General features: G+C 37.4%; 1 protein-coding gene across 7 annotated transcripts in view; it reads right to left on the minus strand.

Moving 5' to 3' along the window:
- ZGRF1 (zinc finger GRF-type containing 1) overlaps positions 1-16,336 on the minus strand; it is an 83,925-nt gene that overhangs the window by 17,925 nt on the left and 49,664 nt on the right. For all 7 annotated transcript variants that reach the window (XM_007999579.3, XM_037991090.2, XM_037991088.2 and 4 more), the window contains 4 exons: positions 5,535-5,678; positions 4,774-4,888; positions 3,132-3,394; positions 216-375 (listed from right to left, as the gene is read on the minus strand). In XM_007999579.3, coding sequence (XP_007997770.3) covers positions 216-375; positions 3,132-3,394; positions 4,774-4,888; positions 5,535-5,678 — 682 coding nt within the window. The remainder of the gene's footprint in view (positions 1-215; positions 376-3,131; positions 3,395-4,773; positions 4,889-5,534; positions 5,679-16,336) is intronic.

A 16,336-nucleotide genomic window follows, 5' to 3' on the forward strand; every position in this document is an offset into this window, starting at 1 on the left:
AAAATTTCCAGTTTTGGTTTTTATTTTATCCTACTTACAAACTAATTAGTTAGCCTGTTACTGTTTCATAGATGCTGGCTCCTGGGTCAGAGACAAATGTCTTGCATTCTTGGCATAACCAGCAAGAGTACATGGACACCCAGGGCCCATAGTGGGTTGCCTCTCTCAACAATATCCCAAAACAATAGCTACTTAAATGCACTTGTCATGCCTACCCAAGAAGTACTCTGTCAACAGCCACATTAGTAGAAGAAGAAATTAGAAGTTTCCATGGCCTTGCATTTCCAACGGTGGGAGCTTCACTCTTTTCAAACAGCTGTACAAAGAACAAAATCACCACTGCCAGCAAATAACTCTTTCCTGCTCCAAACACACCTAATTATTTTAAAAGAAGAAGAAAAAATAAAAAGCATAAAATAAATAAATTTCTTTTTTCTTTTCTTTTTTTGAGACAGAGTCTCACTCTGTCACCCAGGCTGGAGTGCAACGGCACAATCTCAGCTCACTGTAACCTCCGCCTCCCAGGTTCAAGTGATTCTCCTGTCTCATCCTCCCAAGCAGCTGGGATTACCAGCATGCATCACCACACCTGGCTAATTTTTGTATTTTTAGTAGAGCCACGGTTTCACCATATTGGCAGGCTGGTCTCAAACTCCTGAACTCAAGTGATCCACCTGCCTTGGCCTCCCAAAGTGCTGGAATTACAGGCGTGAGCCTCTGTGCCTGGTCAAACATAAATTTCTATAGGCATAACAAATATTTCATCCATCCCTCCCTCCTCCATTTAATTAATTAATGTGCTCGAAAAACACTGAGTGCTCACTATGTGCAAAGCACAGGGGATAAATAGATAACCAAAATACTTCCACTTTTAATGAGACCATCGCCTACTTAAAATTATAAACAAGTAAAATAATAATTAGAAATAATATGGTAAGTAATATTATTTTGGATCACAGAAGGAAGAAAATCTATCCCTGCTTTGATGGAGATGTGAGTACTTCCTAAAATTAAGAAGTAGAACTAAGACTTCCAGAATAAGATATCCAGACTGCTTAGAGAAAGGGCCATTCCAGGCAGAGCCATGACAAAGCATGCAGCTGTTAAGGTAACTTTTCTATATAACCGCTACCAAATAGGTAAGAGATGAGGCTGATAAGGTAGGCACGGGAGCTAGTAAGGTAAATCACAAAAGCTCTGTTTGCTATAGCTAAACAAAGTTTGAATCTTATCTCAGAGGCCAGCAGATGTCATCTAAAGATTTTCAGCAATGGTTGTTTTTTTTGTTTTGTTTTGTTTTGTTTTTTTGAGACAGGGTCTGGCTCCGTTGCCCAGGCTGGAGTGCAGTGGTGCAATCTTGACTCACTGCGACCTCTGCCTCCCAGGTTCAAGCCATCCTCCCACCACAACCTCCCAAGTAGCTGGGACCACAGGTTCATGCCTCCATGTCCAGCTAATTTTTAAATGTTTTTGTAGAAACAGGGTTTTGCCATGTTGCCCAGGCTGATCTTGAACTCCTGAGCTTAAGCGAGCTACCCTCCTTGACCTCCCAAAGTGCTGGGATTACAGGTGTGAGGCCAAGCAATGAGTTTGACTTAATCAGATTGTGTTTTAAAAAAACAACTTGAATGAAAATATGAAGTAAGGCACAACTAATGGTAGATCAATTAGAAAGTTTGTGAGATAATTACAACAATAATAAATGTTAACTTTACTAAGCGCCTCCCACGTGCCAAGCACTGTTCTAAGCCCTTTACATATGTTAACTCATTTAATCCTCCAACCCTATGAGGTGAATGCTATTATGATCTCCATTTTGCAGAGTAGGAAATTAAAGATTAAGAGATATATAACCTGCCCAAAATCATACAGCTAACAAATGATAGAGTCAGAATGTAAATTCAGGATTCTAACTCTAGAGTCCACACTCTTACCCACTAGGCTATATGGAGGTATGATGAAGGCTTCGATTGAGGGGATACAAGTAAACTGGAGAAGAGATACTCAATATGAAAGACAGATAGAATCTAGAAGGAACACATCTTAGTGACTAAGCTGATGGCAGGAGATGAATAGTGAGAGCATAAGAGGAGGATTAAGAGAGAGTCACTTAATCTTGAGAGAATAATCTAGGATGACTCTCAGGTTTGATTTGGTCAACAGGGTGGATATGATATAATTCCTCAAAATAGGACAAAAAAGTAGGATTAGCTTTGGTGTAGAGGTCTATGAGAGAAAATGTGCTACTGAGGCAACAGAATCCAGATAGAACTATTTACTGTAAGTAGGAGGAAGTAAATCGCCTTTGCTATGACAGAACCAAGCAGTAAGAACAGCTCCAAAATTAGGTAAATTGGAGAAGGAAGGCAGGACATTGAAAGCAGTTTCTGTTATGACCTCCATTTCCTCTTTTAGAGGCAAGATCAAGAGAAAGGGCAAGAATGAGGTTATGAGAAGAATTAAGGTTTGTAATCACTGATATAAAGGATAGAAGAGTGAGCTGACTAGGAATAAACAAAAGGTTTTGCTAATCAAGTTAAGTTTACTATAGGACAGCAACATGTAAACATCTAAATCAAATCTGGTTATTTTGACCATAAGCTAATAATGCTACTCATTTATCAGATACACTAATAAGTCTCCTTTTTTAGGGTAGTCAGTTCTGTTCTCATCTAACAGTTTACCAAAGTGGGTACAGGTTAAAAAGTCTGCTTAGAGTTATTCTTGAACCTCATTTGACTAGGAAATTATAAAGGAGCAGACTGAGTTACAAAAGCTTACAAATAGAAAACAATTAGGCCGGGCGCGGTGGCTCAAGCCTGTAATCCCAGCACTTTGGGAGGCCGAGACGGGTGGATCACGAGGTCAGGAGATCGAGACCATCCTGGCTAACACGGTGAAACCCCGTCCCTACTAAAAAATACAAAAAACTAGCTGGGCGAGGTGGCGGGCGCCTGTAGTCCCAGCTACTCGGGAGGCTGAGGCAGGAGAATGGTGTAAACCCGGGAGGTGGAGCTTGCGGTGAGCTGAGATCCGGCCACTGCACTCCAGCCTAGGCGACAGAGAGAGACTCCATCTCAAAAAAAAAAAGAAAGAAAACAATTACAATTATTTTATTTCTTTCTTCTTACCATGTATAATAGTGATAGGGAGGGTATGAGCTTGCAGTTCCTTCAGTTCTTCAATACTTTCATGTGATGCCATCATTTGAGCTATTTGAATTAGAGCTGTAGCTTGATCTTTGTTTAACTTGTATACCTGAATCAACTCACTAGCTAACTTCAATGTTGCTCCTAGGCTGAGTAGTTCAAATTTTGTGTTGACATTTGTGAAGGCTGGTGGGATAAATTTTCTATTACTGACTCTTTTGTTACTAACTATAGTTGGCGAAGACCTAATAAAAATGAAGCAAATAAACAATTTTTAAAAATAGAGACATTTGAAAAAGATGAGTAGAACAATTCATAACTTAGCCATCACTTTGTAAGCATTACAGAGAACAGTTTTTTATGGAAACAAACAGTAAGTGGATATATACTGTAAATGGATACATACTCCAATATTGAGGAGGGTAGAAGAGAACTAACATTTGTTGAATACTTACTACGTGCTGACACTTTGCTGAGCATTTTACATATTACTTGATAAAATCTTCACAACACTAGGAAGTAGTTAATTAGTTAATTATCCCAAATACAGATACGAGAATATTGAATTTTTCCCCCCAATACCACACCACAAATAAGTGGTGGACTGACTTTAAAACCCATGCTCTATTATACAAACCTGACTTAGATAATTAATCTAGCCCTCATTTCAGGTAAAACTACATCACATGAATTGGTCCTAATTCTATTTCTATGAAAATTCATTTCAAATTGGATAAATAATGTAATTAAATCATAAGGATATTTATTTTTTTACCTAGGAATTCATTATAGTGAGAAAAATAAAACATCACAGATAGATGATAATATTCCAAATTGAAAACTGGACTTTTCCTATCATTTTTAATGCATTTAACATAATATCACTTCCATTTTTTTAAAAAGGGACATGGTGCTTGAGAAATTAAAAATGAGATATGGCTATATCGAGAATAAAATCAGTAGCAATATACACACTGGATTCAAGCTGTAAAATGATACCTTTAAATGTTAAATAATTTGTGATATAAAAATACAGATAATAAAAAATAAAATAAATACCAAAATGATCCTTAAATTATCTCCTGACAAAGTGAAAAAATTTATAGTAACATTTATTAGCTCAAACCTTAATAAATAGATGAAAAATACTGCATATTTCCTTTTCTCTCTCTTTCTTTTTGAGATAGAGTTTCACTCTTGTTGCTCAGGCTGGGGTGCAATGGTGCGATCTCGGCTCACCACAACCTCCACCTCCCAGGTTCAAGCAATTCTCCTGCCTCAGCCTCCTGAGTAGCTGGGATTACAGGCATTAGCCAGTATGCCCAGCTAATTTTGTATTTTTAGTAGAGATAGGGTTTCTCCATGTTGGTCAGGCTGGTCTCAAACTCCTGACCTCAGGTGATCTGCCCACCTCGGCCTCCCAAAGTGCTGGGATTACAGGCATGAGCCACTGTGCCCCATCCCTTTTCTCTTTTTAACTACTGACAGAGAATAATGTTGTAGTCTGAAAAATAATTACAATTTTATTGGCAACATTTATATAATGTACTTTTATTGAATTTTCATCTTTACTTCTGGTTACCATTTTTTAATACCAATGACTCAAAGGTAAAAATTGACTTACATTGTTAACAGGTACTGTGTTAGAGGTAGAGTAGCTGGATTAAAGTAGTCCTGAATGTTTTTCAAAGTAGTCAGTTCTGTGCTAGCATTACAAACTAATAACGCATGGACAATCACTGTACAGAGGATACAAAAAACAAGCATTCGACGTAAATAAAATGGCCCATAAAAACTCTGTGTTAAATGTTCACATAACTCAGAGTTTGGCTACTGAATTAAACACATGACATAAAACAAACCCTTAAACACACACGCACAGATCCCAAACTTATATTCATTAAATTACTATGCCATCTGCTCATTCATTTTATAATGGGTACCCATAAATTGCATAATTTAAATCATATTTGGACTTCCATATATCAACAAATGAACAAGAACACCTGTTTTGAGTTAGTACATTGTAGCACAACTTCACAGCCAGCAGTTTCCTTTAATCAACATATCATTTGTGCCATACAGTAGTATTTGTATAATTTTTAAACACTTTCTTGCTTTTTTCTCTCAATTACTTCATAGAAATGTATGGAAAACAGAAAATCAGAACAATCTAATTAGAAAATTAGAACAAAACAATCCCCCACACACCATCCTTCCTCACAGAAATATCTATATATTCAACTTTCATACACATTTTCAGGAACACACTGTACACAATAGTAGAAACTAGAGTTGGGTGCTTTTTATTGGCTTTAATCAAACAGTGCATCTTGTCTATCATTCTTTTTAAATATAAACTAAAATGAACATAGCAATACTCACTGTTAGTGGGCCAGTTGGAAGGGAAATAGCCTTTCAAAGGCAGTATTTCTATCTCATTGATAGACGATGGTCCAAAGAAAGCACTACATGCAATAAAAGTATCCAGCTCAAAGTCTAGGGTTTTTGAAACCACCCAAAGATCATCTGAAAAGACAAACTTTTTTTTTTAAAATTATACTTTAAGTTCTAGGGTACATGTGCACAACGTGCACGTTTGTTACATATGTATACATGAGCCATGTTGGTGTGAAGACAAACATTTTTAAACACTACACAGACACATACAGAATGGTTCTATATTTTTAAAAATTATATACATTTGCACATGTGTGTACATACATCTACAGTACACACATATGTACACATCATGAGAAGTAAAGCTCTGGAAAGATATTCATCAACTATCAACCTAAAGGTTGGGAGTGCTCCTGAACAAAAGAATCAACATCAGATTCTGCAATTAATACAGTACCTCTTGAATCACACAGAAAAAGACTAAAGAGATGGCAGAATTACAGGGTGAGGAAGAAGGAGGGCAGAGACATCACATGGGAAGATGAGTTTGCTACAATGGAAATCCCTAGGTTTTGCATGAACCCATAGAACTCCTAAGAAGGCAGGACATGGGCTAGCCCATAAGACTATTGTATTAGTCTGTTCAGGCTGCTATAACAAAATATCTTAAATTAGTAATTCACAAATAGTAGAAATTTATTTCTCATAGCAGTTCTGGAAGCTAAAAAGTCCAAGATCAAGGTGCCAGCAGAGCACCAGTGAATAACCAGTGAAGGCTCACTCTCACTGGTGCAAAGGGGCCAAGGCACTCCCTTTAACCTCTTATAAGGTCACTAATCCCATGCAGGACTAAGTTATATAGTGCCCACATGACTTAATCACCTCCCAAAGGCCCCAGCTCTTAATACATTGGCAATCAAATTTCAAAATATGTATTTGGCGGGGGGAGTGGAGGGCAGGGGGACACATTTAGACCACAGCAACCACTTAACACACTACAAAAAAAGTAATATTGGACTCAGTTCAGGCTGAGAAAACCAACTGCCAGGGCATCAGCAATTGGAATAGTGCCAAAGATCAGATCAATAAGGATATTAGCAGTTCTAGCAAGCTGAGAAATAATCACAAAAAAGCAAGATACTATCCCATTTTCACTAACAAGCCTCTTTCAGGAAAGCGGACCTTCCTCCTCTCTAGCAACTACTTAGTAATTAGCATGTGTATCTTGTGATATTAAAAGTAGGTACAGGGAAGAACAGGGTTTTTAGAAATGAGAAAGGTGTGGAAGCCCTGAAAGAGAGACTAAACTGGGCAGCGACTAAGATTTCAATACCCAAATGAGTCTGAAATTTATTGGACAAAATCTATCAAATTGGATTCATCTTAAACTTTCCCTGCTGCAAATAGGAATGAGAGATTCAAGTGAAGAAAATAAACTAAAGAGAACCTTAAGACTGAATATATCTAGTAATTATTTAATCATACGCATTTCAAAATGGTAACCTATAAGGAATGAAAATGAAAGGTATTAAAGTAAGACTTTCACTTTTAACTGTATATATGTCTTTATGCCTTGATTTTTCATTGTATCTATTTATGTATTACTTGTTAATTTTTTTCTTTTTTTCCTCAAATGCTGGTTTGGAGATTTTTAATTTTTAGAAAATGATCTCAAACATTTAATTTCTAAAAATCCAACCACTTCATGAATGTCTTCTATGTGATATACATTTAAAAAATAAAAACATACATAATGTTCCTGCACAAAAGTTTCCTTCAAAGGTCACATTATAAATTCTTTTTACTTACTAAATTAATAACATAATTCAAAACATGCAAAACAATGCTCAAAAAAACTTTTGAATTAAAAATAAAGACATAGGAGATTCCTGATTCTGGTGTCATCTAAGATGCTGAATTAGTATGATTGTTGGCTTCCTTTCTGTGGGGAACAGAGAGAGAAGTGGAGAAAACCATGGAAAATCTCGAGTTGGAGGGCCTGTTTTGAACCGGGGTTTGTGTACCTGAAGTGATTTTGGCCAAGTGCAGAAGGCCTGTAGAGGAGGAGGGGATCAAAGAGGGTGAGGAACCTCCTGGGGTTCTGTTCTTGCTTCCCATCCCATCTTCTTCCCCATCCCCAATTGTACTGGGACAAATAGGGCCTACCTATCCATAAGGCAATTTATACTTGTGATCCAGAAATCCTCTGGAGGAAAAAAAAAAAAAAATCAGGGCAGCAATGCAAGCCCTGTGCCATAAAGTGTGGAGAAAAACAGATGGTAACTCACTGATCACTGGCAGTCTCTACCTCACCTCCAAACCCCTAGGGCTAAAGAATTTTACAATCTAACAAATGATACATCTTAATGTTGCATTTTCCTTTTAATCAGAGGTTTTAGATTTCACTTTAGGGATCATTCTGTGGGTAACTGTGGTTTTCTAGTGCCTGGGGCTCTCCACCCCATAGCTCAGTTACACCCTCAACTCCCTGAGCTCCTTCGAGCTAACCAGACTGGAATGGGCCTTCCCCAACATGTACTGCCAGAAAGAAAAGCTGATACCGCCAGGGGAAAATGAGTTCACAGGCCAAAATATTAAGACATTCAAGGAACACAAAGACTTAAAAAAAAAAAAAAAAAAGAGGTAAAGGAAGATAGTAACAATGTAAAATAATAACAGCCGAGTGCAGTGGCACACAACTGTAGTCCTAGCTACTTGGGAGGCTGAGATGACAGAATTGCTTGAGCCCCAGAGTTTGAGACCAGCCTAGGCAAAACAGTGAGAACTCATCTCAATAAATAAATACGTATGTACATACATACAGGAAAACAGGCCAGGCACAATGGCTCATGCCTACAATCCCAACACTTTAGGAGGCTGAGTCAGGGGGATCACTTAAGCCCAAGAGTTCGAGATGTGCCAGGACAACATAGCAAGACCCCATCACTACAAAAAAATTAAAACATTAGCTGGGTGTAGTGGCTTGAACCTATAGTCCCAGCTACTCAGGAGGCTGAGGTGGGAGGATCACTAGGGCCTAAGAGGTCAATGCTGCAGTGAGCCATGATTGCTCTACTCCAGCCTGGGTGACAGAATGAGACCCTGTCTCAAAAATTAAACAAAACAAACAAACAAAAAAACAAAAAACAGGAAAAAGAAACAAACACAAATATTAGGTTGGAAAAATATAATTGATAAATAGCAGGATGAATACATTTGAGGAATCAATAGCCAATTCAGATAATCATATTGATGATATTTCCCAGAAGGAAGAAAGGACAAAAATTCAGGAAATATAAAGGAAAAACTAAGAGATTTGGAAGACAGATTCAGAAGTGCTAACATTTAAATAATAAAAGACCTAGAAAAGAGGGAAAGAATAAAGAGATAAAAAAGAAGGATTATTTGAAGAAATAATTAAGATTCATTTCCCAGAAGTATAAAAAAAGATAATGAACTTTAGATTTAAAAGGTCCATAATGTGCCCAAAAGGAGAAATCAGGAAAAACCCAGTTAGACACTGTATAGAGAAATACAAGACTATCAAAGTAATCGAGAAAATTCTAAAACTCCCAGCCAGAAAGAGCACATAACACATAAAGAAATAAGAATCAGAGTGCCAGCCAGGCGTGGTGGGTCACACTTGTAATCTTAGCACTTTGGGAGGCCGAGGTGGGTGGATCACCTGAGGTCAGGAGTTTGAGACCAGCCTGGCCAACATGGTGAAACACTGTCTCTACTAAAAAAAAAAAAAAAATTAGCTAGGCATAGTGGTAAACACCTGTAATCCCAGCTACTTGGGAGGCTGAGGCAGGAGAACCACTTGAACCCAGGAGGTGGAGGTTGCAGTCAGCCCAGATTGCACCACTGCACTCCAGCCTGGGTAACAAGAGTGAAACTCTGTCTTAAAAAAAAAAAAGCCAGGCACAGTGGCTCATGCCTATAATCCCAGCACTTTGGGAGGCCTAGGCGGGCGGATTACAAGATCAAGAGATGGAGACCATCCTGGCCAAAATGGTGAAACCCCGTCTCTACTAAAAATACAAAAGTTAGCTGCATGTGGTGGCGTGTGCCTGTAGTCTGTTAATCATGAGGCTGAGGCAAGAGAATCACCTCATCATTCAGGAGGCGGAGGTTGCAGTGAGCCAAGATCACACCACTGCACTCCAGCCTGGCAATAGAGCAAGCCTACGTCTCAAAAAAAAAAAAAAAAAGCAAATCACAGTGCCATCAGACTTTTCAACAATAACGAATACAAGATGATAACTAAGTATATTAAATGTTGGATTAAAATATTTGAAAGTACCGTTTTTGTAGGTTGAAAGCATTAAAGGAAAAGAACTTAGAACCTAAAATTTTATATGTAGCCAAATTATCATCCAAAAAAGATAGAAAATAGATCTATACTAACCCAGTGTTTCAAGATTTAGACTAGAACTACTCAAAGCAGGCTATCCTGAACAATTTGTTACTGGTCTGTAACAAGAAGCTTGTGCTAGAATATAATTCAACAAATCAACATAATGCTTCCTTCATTCAGAAAGCTTGCTACAAATAAAACAAAATACAGCTAAACTAAACAGCATGCTAATGATATAGGTGATCTACATTCTGGAGCAGCTCCTCAGCTCTCTTTGGGAACCAGTAAGTTTGTGGACCAGAATCAGCCTACAGACTCTACCTTGAGTAGCACTAGTCTAGATTTTGTCAACTGGGGGCAGGAGGGGGAAGAGTAAGGAAATGGATCGGGGAAGAACCAAGGGATGTGGGTGCTTTCTAAGTATCTGTTTTATTGGGAGCAGGGGTAAGATTTAAATATCGATTTATTTTTTAAAAATAAGAAATGAGGCCAGGCGCGGTGGCTCAAGCCTGTAATCCCAGCACTTTGGGAGGCCGAGACGGGTGGATCACGAGGTCACAAGATCAAGACCATCCTGGCTAACACGGTGAAACCCCATCTCTACTAAAAAATACAAAAAATTAGCCGGGCAAGGTGGCGGGCGCCTGTAGTCCCAGCTACTCGGGAGGCTGAGGCAGGAGAATGGCGTGAACCTGGGAGGCGGAGCTTGCAGTGAGCTGAGATCCAGCCACTGCACTCCAGCCTGGGTGACAGAGCGAGACTCTGTCTCAAAAAAAAAAAAAAAAAAGAAGAAGAAGAAATGATTTTAAAAAGCATAGTAAAATTAGAATAAACAAAAATAATTTAAGATTAAAGAAACATATCCAGGTATCAATTACTATAATAAAGTCAACTACTGGCCTTATTCTATTTACAAGTCACATCTTTAAAATTGAGACATATGCTGTTTATAAGGAACACCTGTAATATAAGAACAAACAAAGATTTAAAAATGAAAAAAGACTTATGAAACTAATACTAGTCAAAATAAACTTAGCATACCTATATTAACAGACTTTTAAGAAAAAATTATTAGAGAAGGAGAGGATCATCTCTACATAATGATATGTTTACCCCGAGGTTAATAATAATTTAAAATATATATGTACCAAATAAAATAGCCCTAACATATAAGATGCAAAATGTAATAAATAGCAGGGAGAGAGTGCACCACAGAGGAAATTTTCAACTCATCTCCCTTAATTACTTAGGTAACTGCCACAAAAAGTGGGCAAGACTATATAGAAGATCTGGACAAGACAATTAATAAGCTTGATCTGACCATTAAAGAGTTCTGTATTCAACAATTAGGGAAAATGTATTTCTCTTGTACTATGCCATTAAAAACAGCCTTAAAAATATCGCTTCTCAGTCTTTTGGCTAGGATCAAGTGTATAAAAACCTTAGTAGGCCAGCTGCAGTGGTTCACGCCTGTAATCCCAACACTTTGGGAGGCTGAAGCGGGCAGATTACTTGAGGCTAGGAGTTTGAGACTAGCCTGGCCAACATGGTGAAAACCTGTCTCTACTAAAACTAAAAAAATGTAGTGGGTGTTGTGGTGGGTGCCTGTAATCCCAGCTACTTGGGAGGCTGAGACAGGAGAATTGCTTGAACCTGGGAGATGGAGGTTGCAGTGAGCTGAGATCGTGCCACTGCACTCCATCCTGGGCAACAGAGCAAGACTCGTCTCAAATATACATAGATACATACATACATACATAAATTTAATAAATTTTAAAGAATATAAAAATAAAAATGTCTACCTATTACATATTTAAGTCAGAAGTTAATAAAAAGTTAAACTAGAAATTCCCTACATTTTTTAATATTAAAACACACGCTAAATGACTCACAGGTTAAAAAAGAAATCATAATGGGAAATTTAAAACGAACTGAATTATAATGAAAAAAATACTTCAGCAAAAATAGAGTGGTAGGCCAGGCGCGGAGGCTCACATCTGTAAACTCAACACTTTGGGAGCCTAGGCAGGCAGATCACTTGAGGTGAGGAGTTCAACACCAGCCTGGCCAACACGGTGAAACCCTATCTCTACTAAAAATACAAAAAGTTAGCTGGGTGTGGTGGTGGGTGCCTATAGTCCCAGTACGGGAGTATGGGAAGCTGAAGCAGAAGAATTGCTTGAACCCAGGAGGTGGAGGTTGCAGTGAGCCACGATTGTGCCACTGCACTCAGCCTGGGCAACAGAGCCAGACTACATTTCCAAAAAAAAAAAAAAAAAAAAAATAGAGTGGTACTTTAAGGAAAACTTACAGCCCTAATAAGTGTATTAGAGAAGAGAAAAGCCTCAAAATTAGCTAAGTATCAACTTAAGATGTGTAAAAAAGAAGAGGATACTATCCTAAACAAAATAGAAGAAATCATAAAAATTAGAGAGGAAGCCAACAACAACAATAAAAATAAAACAAAAATACATTGCTGATCTTCTGATCAATAAAACCAAGTCAGTTCTTCGAAAAAAATAACAAAATAAGACAAACCTCAGGCAAGACTGGTCAGAAGAACAAAAACACAAATAATACAGTGGTATCAGAGAATATGAATAAATTTAAGATAAAAATATTCAAAACTTCCACAGGGAAATTTGCAAAACTTTATTATAAGATGTCACCAAAAAATTTAAATAAACAGAGAGATATAGCAAGTACATGGTATTAAATCTTAATTTTTTTTTTTTTTTTTTTGAGACAAGGTCTCACTATGTTGCCCAGGCTGGTCTCCAAACTCCTGAGTTCAAGCTATCCTCCTGTCTTGGCCTCCCAAAGTGTTGGGATTTCAGGTGTGAGCCACCATGCTCAGCTCTAAATCTTGGTATTTTAAAGATGGCATCCCTTTTCAACTTTATAGGTACAATTCCAATCAAGATCCCAACAAGTTTTTCATGAAACTTGATAAGATGATTCTAAAATATATACGAAAGAGTAAAGGACCAAGAACAGCCAGGCCACATCTAAGAACACAGAGGAGAACTTGCACAATTTGATATCAGGATTTATGAAGCTATGGTAATTAAGGCAATCTGGAACTGGTACAACAATATACAAAATAACCTACAGTATAAAATAGGGATTCCAGAACACACACAGTTACTTTAAACCTGATTATATGACAGACGTAGCATTTCAGACCAGTGAGGAAAAGAGACTAATCAATAAAAAATGGTTACTATTGTAGCAAAATTGGTAATTAAAAAGAAAAAGATGAAACCGGATCCCTACTTCACACCATATACGAAAGAAAAAAAGAGTCAACTTCAAGTGGACTGAAGATTTAAATCTCATAGCCACCAAAACAGCATGGTACTGGTATAAAAATAGGCACGTAGACCAACAGAACAGAATAGAGAGCCCAGAAATAAAACCAAATACTTAGAGCCAACTGATCTTTGACAAAACAAACAAAAACATAGAGTGGGGGAAAAAACCCCTATTCAACAAATGGTGCTGGGATAATTGGCAAGCCACATGTAGAGGAATGAAACTGGATCCTCGCCTCTTGCCTTATACAAAAATCAACTCAACATGGATCGAGAATTTAAATCTAAAGCGTGAAACCATAAAAATTCTAGAACATCAGAAAAATCCTTCTGACACTGGCTTAGGCTAAGACTTCATGACCAAGAACCCAAAAGCAAATACAATAAAAACAAAGATAGGCCGGGCGCGATAGCTCATGCCTGTAATCTCAGCACTTTGGGAAGCCGAGGCAGGCGGATCACGAGGTCAGGAGATCGAGACCATCCTGGCTAACACGGTGAAATGCCGTCTCTACTAAAAATACAAAAAATTAGCCGGGCGTGTTGGTGGGCACCTGTAGTCCCAGCTACTTGGGAGGCTGAGGCTAGAAAATGGTGTGAATCCGGGAGGCGGAGCTTGCAGTGAGCCGAGATCGTGCCACTGCAGTCCAGGCTGGGGACAAAGCGAGACTCCATCTCAAAAAAAAAAAAAAAAAAAAAAAAAAAAAGATAAATAGATGGAACTTATTAAACTATTAGTAAAAAGCTTCTGCACAGCAAAAGAAACAATCATCAGGGTAAACAGACAACCCACAGAGTGGGAGAAAATCTTCACAATCTATACATCTGACAAATGAGTAACACTCAGAATCTACAAGAAACTCAAACAAATCAGCAAGAAAAAATCAAATGATGCCATCAAAAAGTGGGCTAAGGACATGAATAGACAATTCTCAAAAGAAGATATACAAATGGCCAACAAACATGAAAAAATGCTCAACATCACTAATGATCAGGGAAATGCAAATCAAAACCACAAGGCAATACTGCCTTACTCCTGCAAGAATGGCCATAATCAAAAAAATCAAAATTAATAGTTGTTGGCAGGGATGTGGTGAAAAGGGAACACTTTTACACTGCTAGTGGAAATGTAATCTAGTACAACCAGTGGAAAACAGTGTGGAGATTCCTTAAAGAACTAAAAGTAGAACTACCATTTGATCCAACAATCCCACTGCTGGGTATCTATTCAGAGGAAAAGAAGTCATTGCACAAAAAAGATACTTACACGTTTATAGCAGCACAATTCGCAATTACGAAAATATGAAACCAGCCCAAATGCCCAACGATCAACGAGTGGATAAAGAAATTGTGATATAGATAGATAGATACACACACACACACACACACACACACACACACATCCCCCCCACACACACCATGGAATACTATTCAGTCATAAAACGGCATAAATAATGGCATTTGCAACAACCTGGATGGAACTGGAGATAATTCTAAGTGAAGTAACTCACGAATGGAAAATCAAACATCGTATGCTCTAATTGAGAGCTAAGTTATGAGGGTGAAAAAGCATAAGAATAATACAATGGACTTTGGGGACTCAGGGGAAAGGGTAAGCGGGGCGGTGAAGGATAAAAGACTACAAATTTGGTACAGTGTATACTGATCAGGTGATAGGTGTAGCAAAATCTCAGAAATCACTACTAAAGAACTTATTCATGTAACCAAACACCACCTCTTCCCTCAAAAAATTATGGAAATTAATAATAAAGATTTAAATGTCAAAAACCAAACTGTAAAACATTTAGTAGAAAATATAGGTGAGTAATTTTAGAACTCAGCATAGGAAAAGATTTTTAAGATAAGATATAAAAAGCACTGTCAAAAAGAAAAGATTACAATAAATATAACTATTCTAAAATTAAGATTTTTATTTATCTAAAGATATCTTAAAGTAAGTGAAAAGACATGATCTGAGGAGCAGATATTCACAATATACATAATCAACAAAGAATTGATATGAAGAATACATAAAGAACTTCTATAAATAAAAGAAGGTTATAAAGAACCCAATAGTAAAATGGCTAAGAAGAAACACATGTAACTAATAAACACATGAAGAGTATTTTAACATCACTGGTGAGCAGAGAAATGTAAGCTAAAACCACAATGCAATCATCTTACACTCATTTGAATGAGTTGCTCTATAAGATCTCTTATACTCAGGTTGAATACAAACTGATAGAGCCACTTTGGAAATCAATTTGGCACTACAATCTAAAGATGTGTGAAGTATCTTCATATGCTGTAATGCAGCATTTTTATTCCTAGAGTAATATTCAAAAGAAACCTGTACATATCTACAAGACAGTACAAGAATATTCACAACACCCTGTTCACAGTGGTAAAACTTAGAAACCCAAACAATGAAAACAATAAACTATAGCATGTTTACAAAATATTATACAACAGTCAAAACAAATAATCTAGACTAGATTTAAGAACAACAACATGGATAAATTGTAGCAACATACTAACCAAAAAAAGATAAATTCCAAAAGATTATATACAGAATGACATCATTTTAGTAAGGTCTAAAAAAACTAAAAATTTTGTTTAGCTCTTTAGGAATTCATTCACATAAATCTATACACAAAGGAAAGAAAAATGTTGGTGTGTGCAAGGATCAAAATGATAATTACCTTGGGTTTGGAGAGACCAGATGAGGTAGTGGGGTTAACTTAAACGTAGGTTGGTATAAAGGTACTAGATTTTGATTTGGTTTGTGGGCTCACAAATGCTTATTATATTATTTTAAATAACTAAATAACTAAATGAAAGTGAGCTATGTGAGGACCAATGACTAAGAGTAGGTCACAAAATCATAAATAATGATTAATCCAACTTAGTGCACCTAAGGTCCTTTAAAAACACTGAATGCTGGCCGGGCATGGTGGCTTATGTTTATAATCCCATGGTAGCCAAGGTGGGTGGACCACCCCAGGAGTTCAAGACCAGGTTGGCCAACATGGTGAAACCATCTCTACTAAAAATACAAAAATTAGCTGAACTTGGTGGCGTGCACCAGTAATCCCAGCTACTCGGGAGGCTGA

The sequence above is a fragment of the Chlorocebus sabaeus genome, chromosome 7 (assembly GCF_047675955.1).
Source record: "Chlorocebus sabaeus isolate Y175 chromosome 7, mChlSab1.0.hap1, whole genome shotgun sequence".
Lineage (NCBI taxonomy): Eukaryota > Metazoa > Chordata > Mammalia > Primates > Cercopithecidae > Chlorocebus > Chlorocebus sabaeus.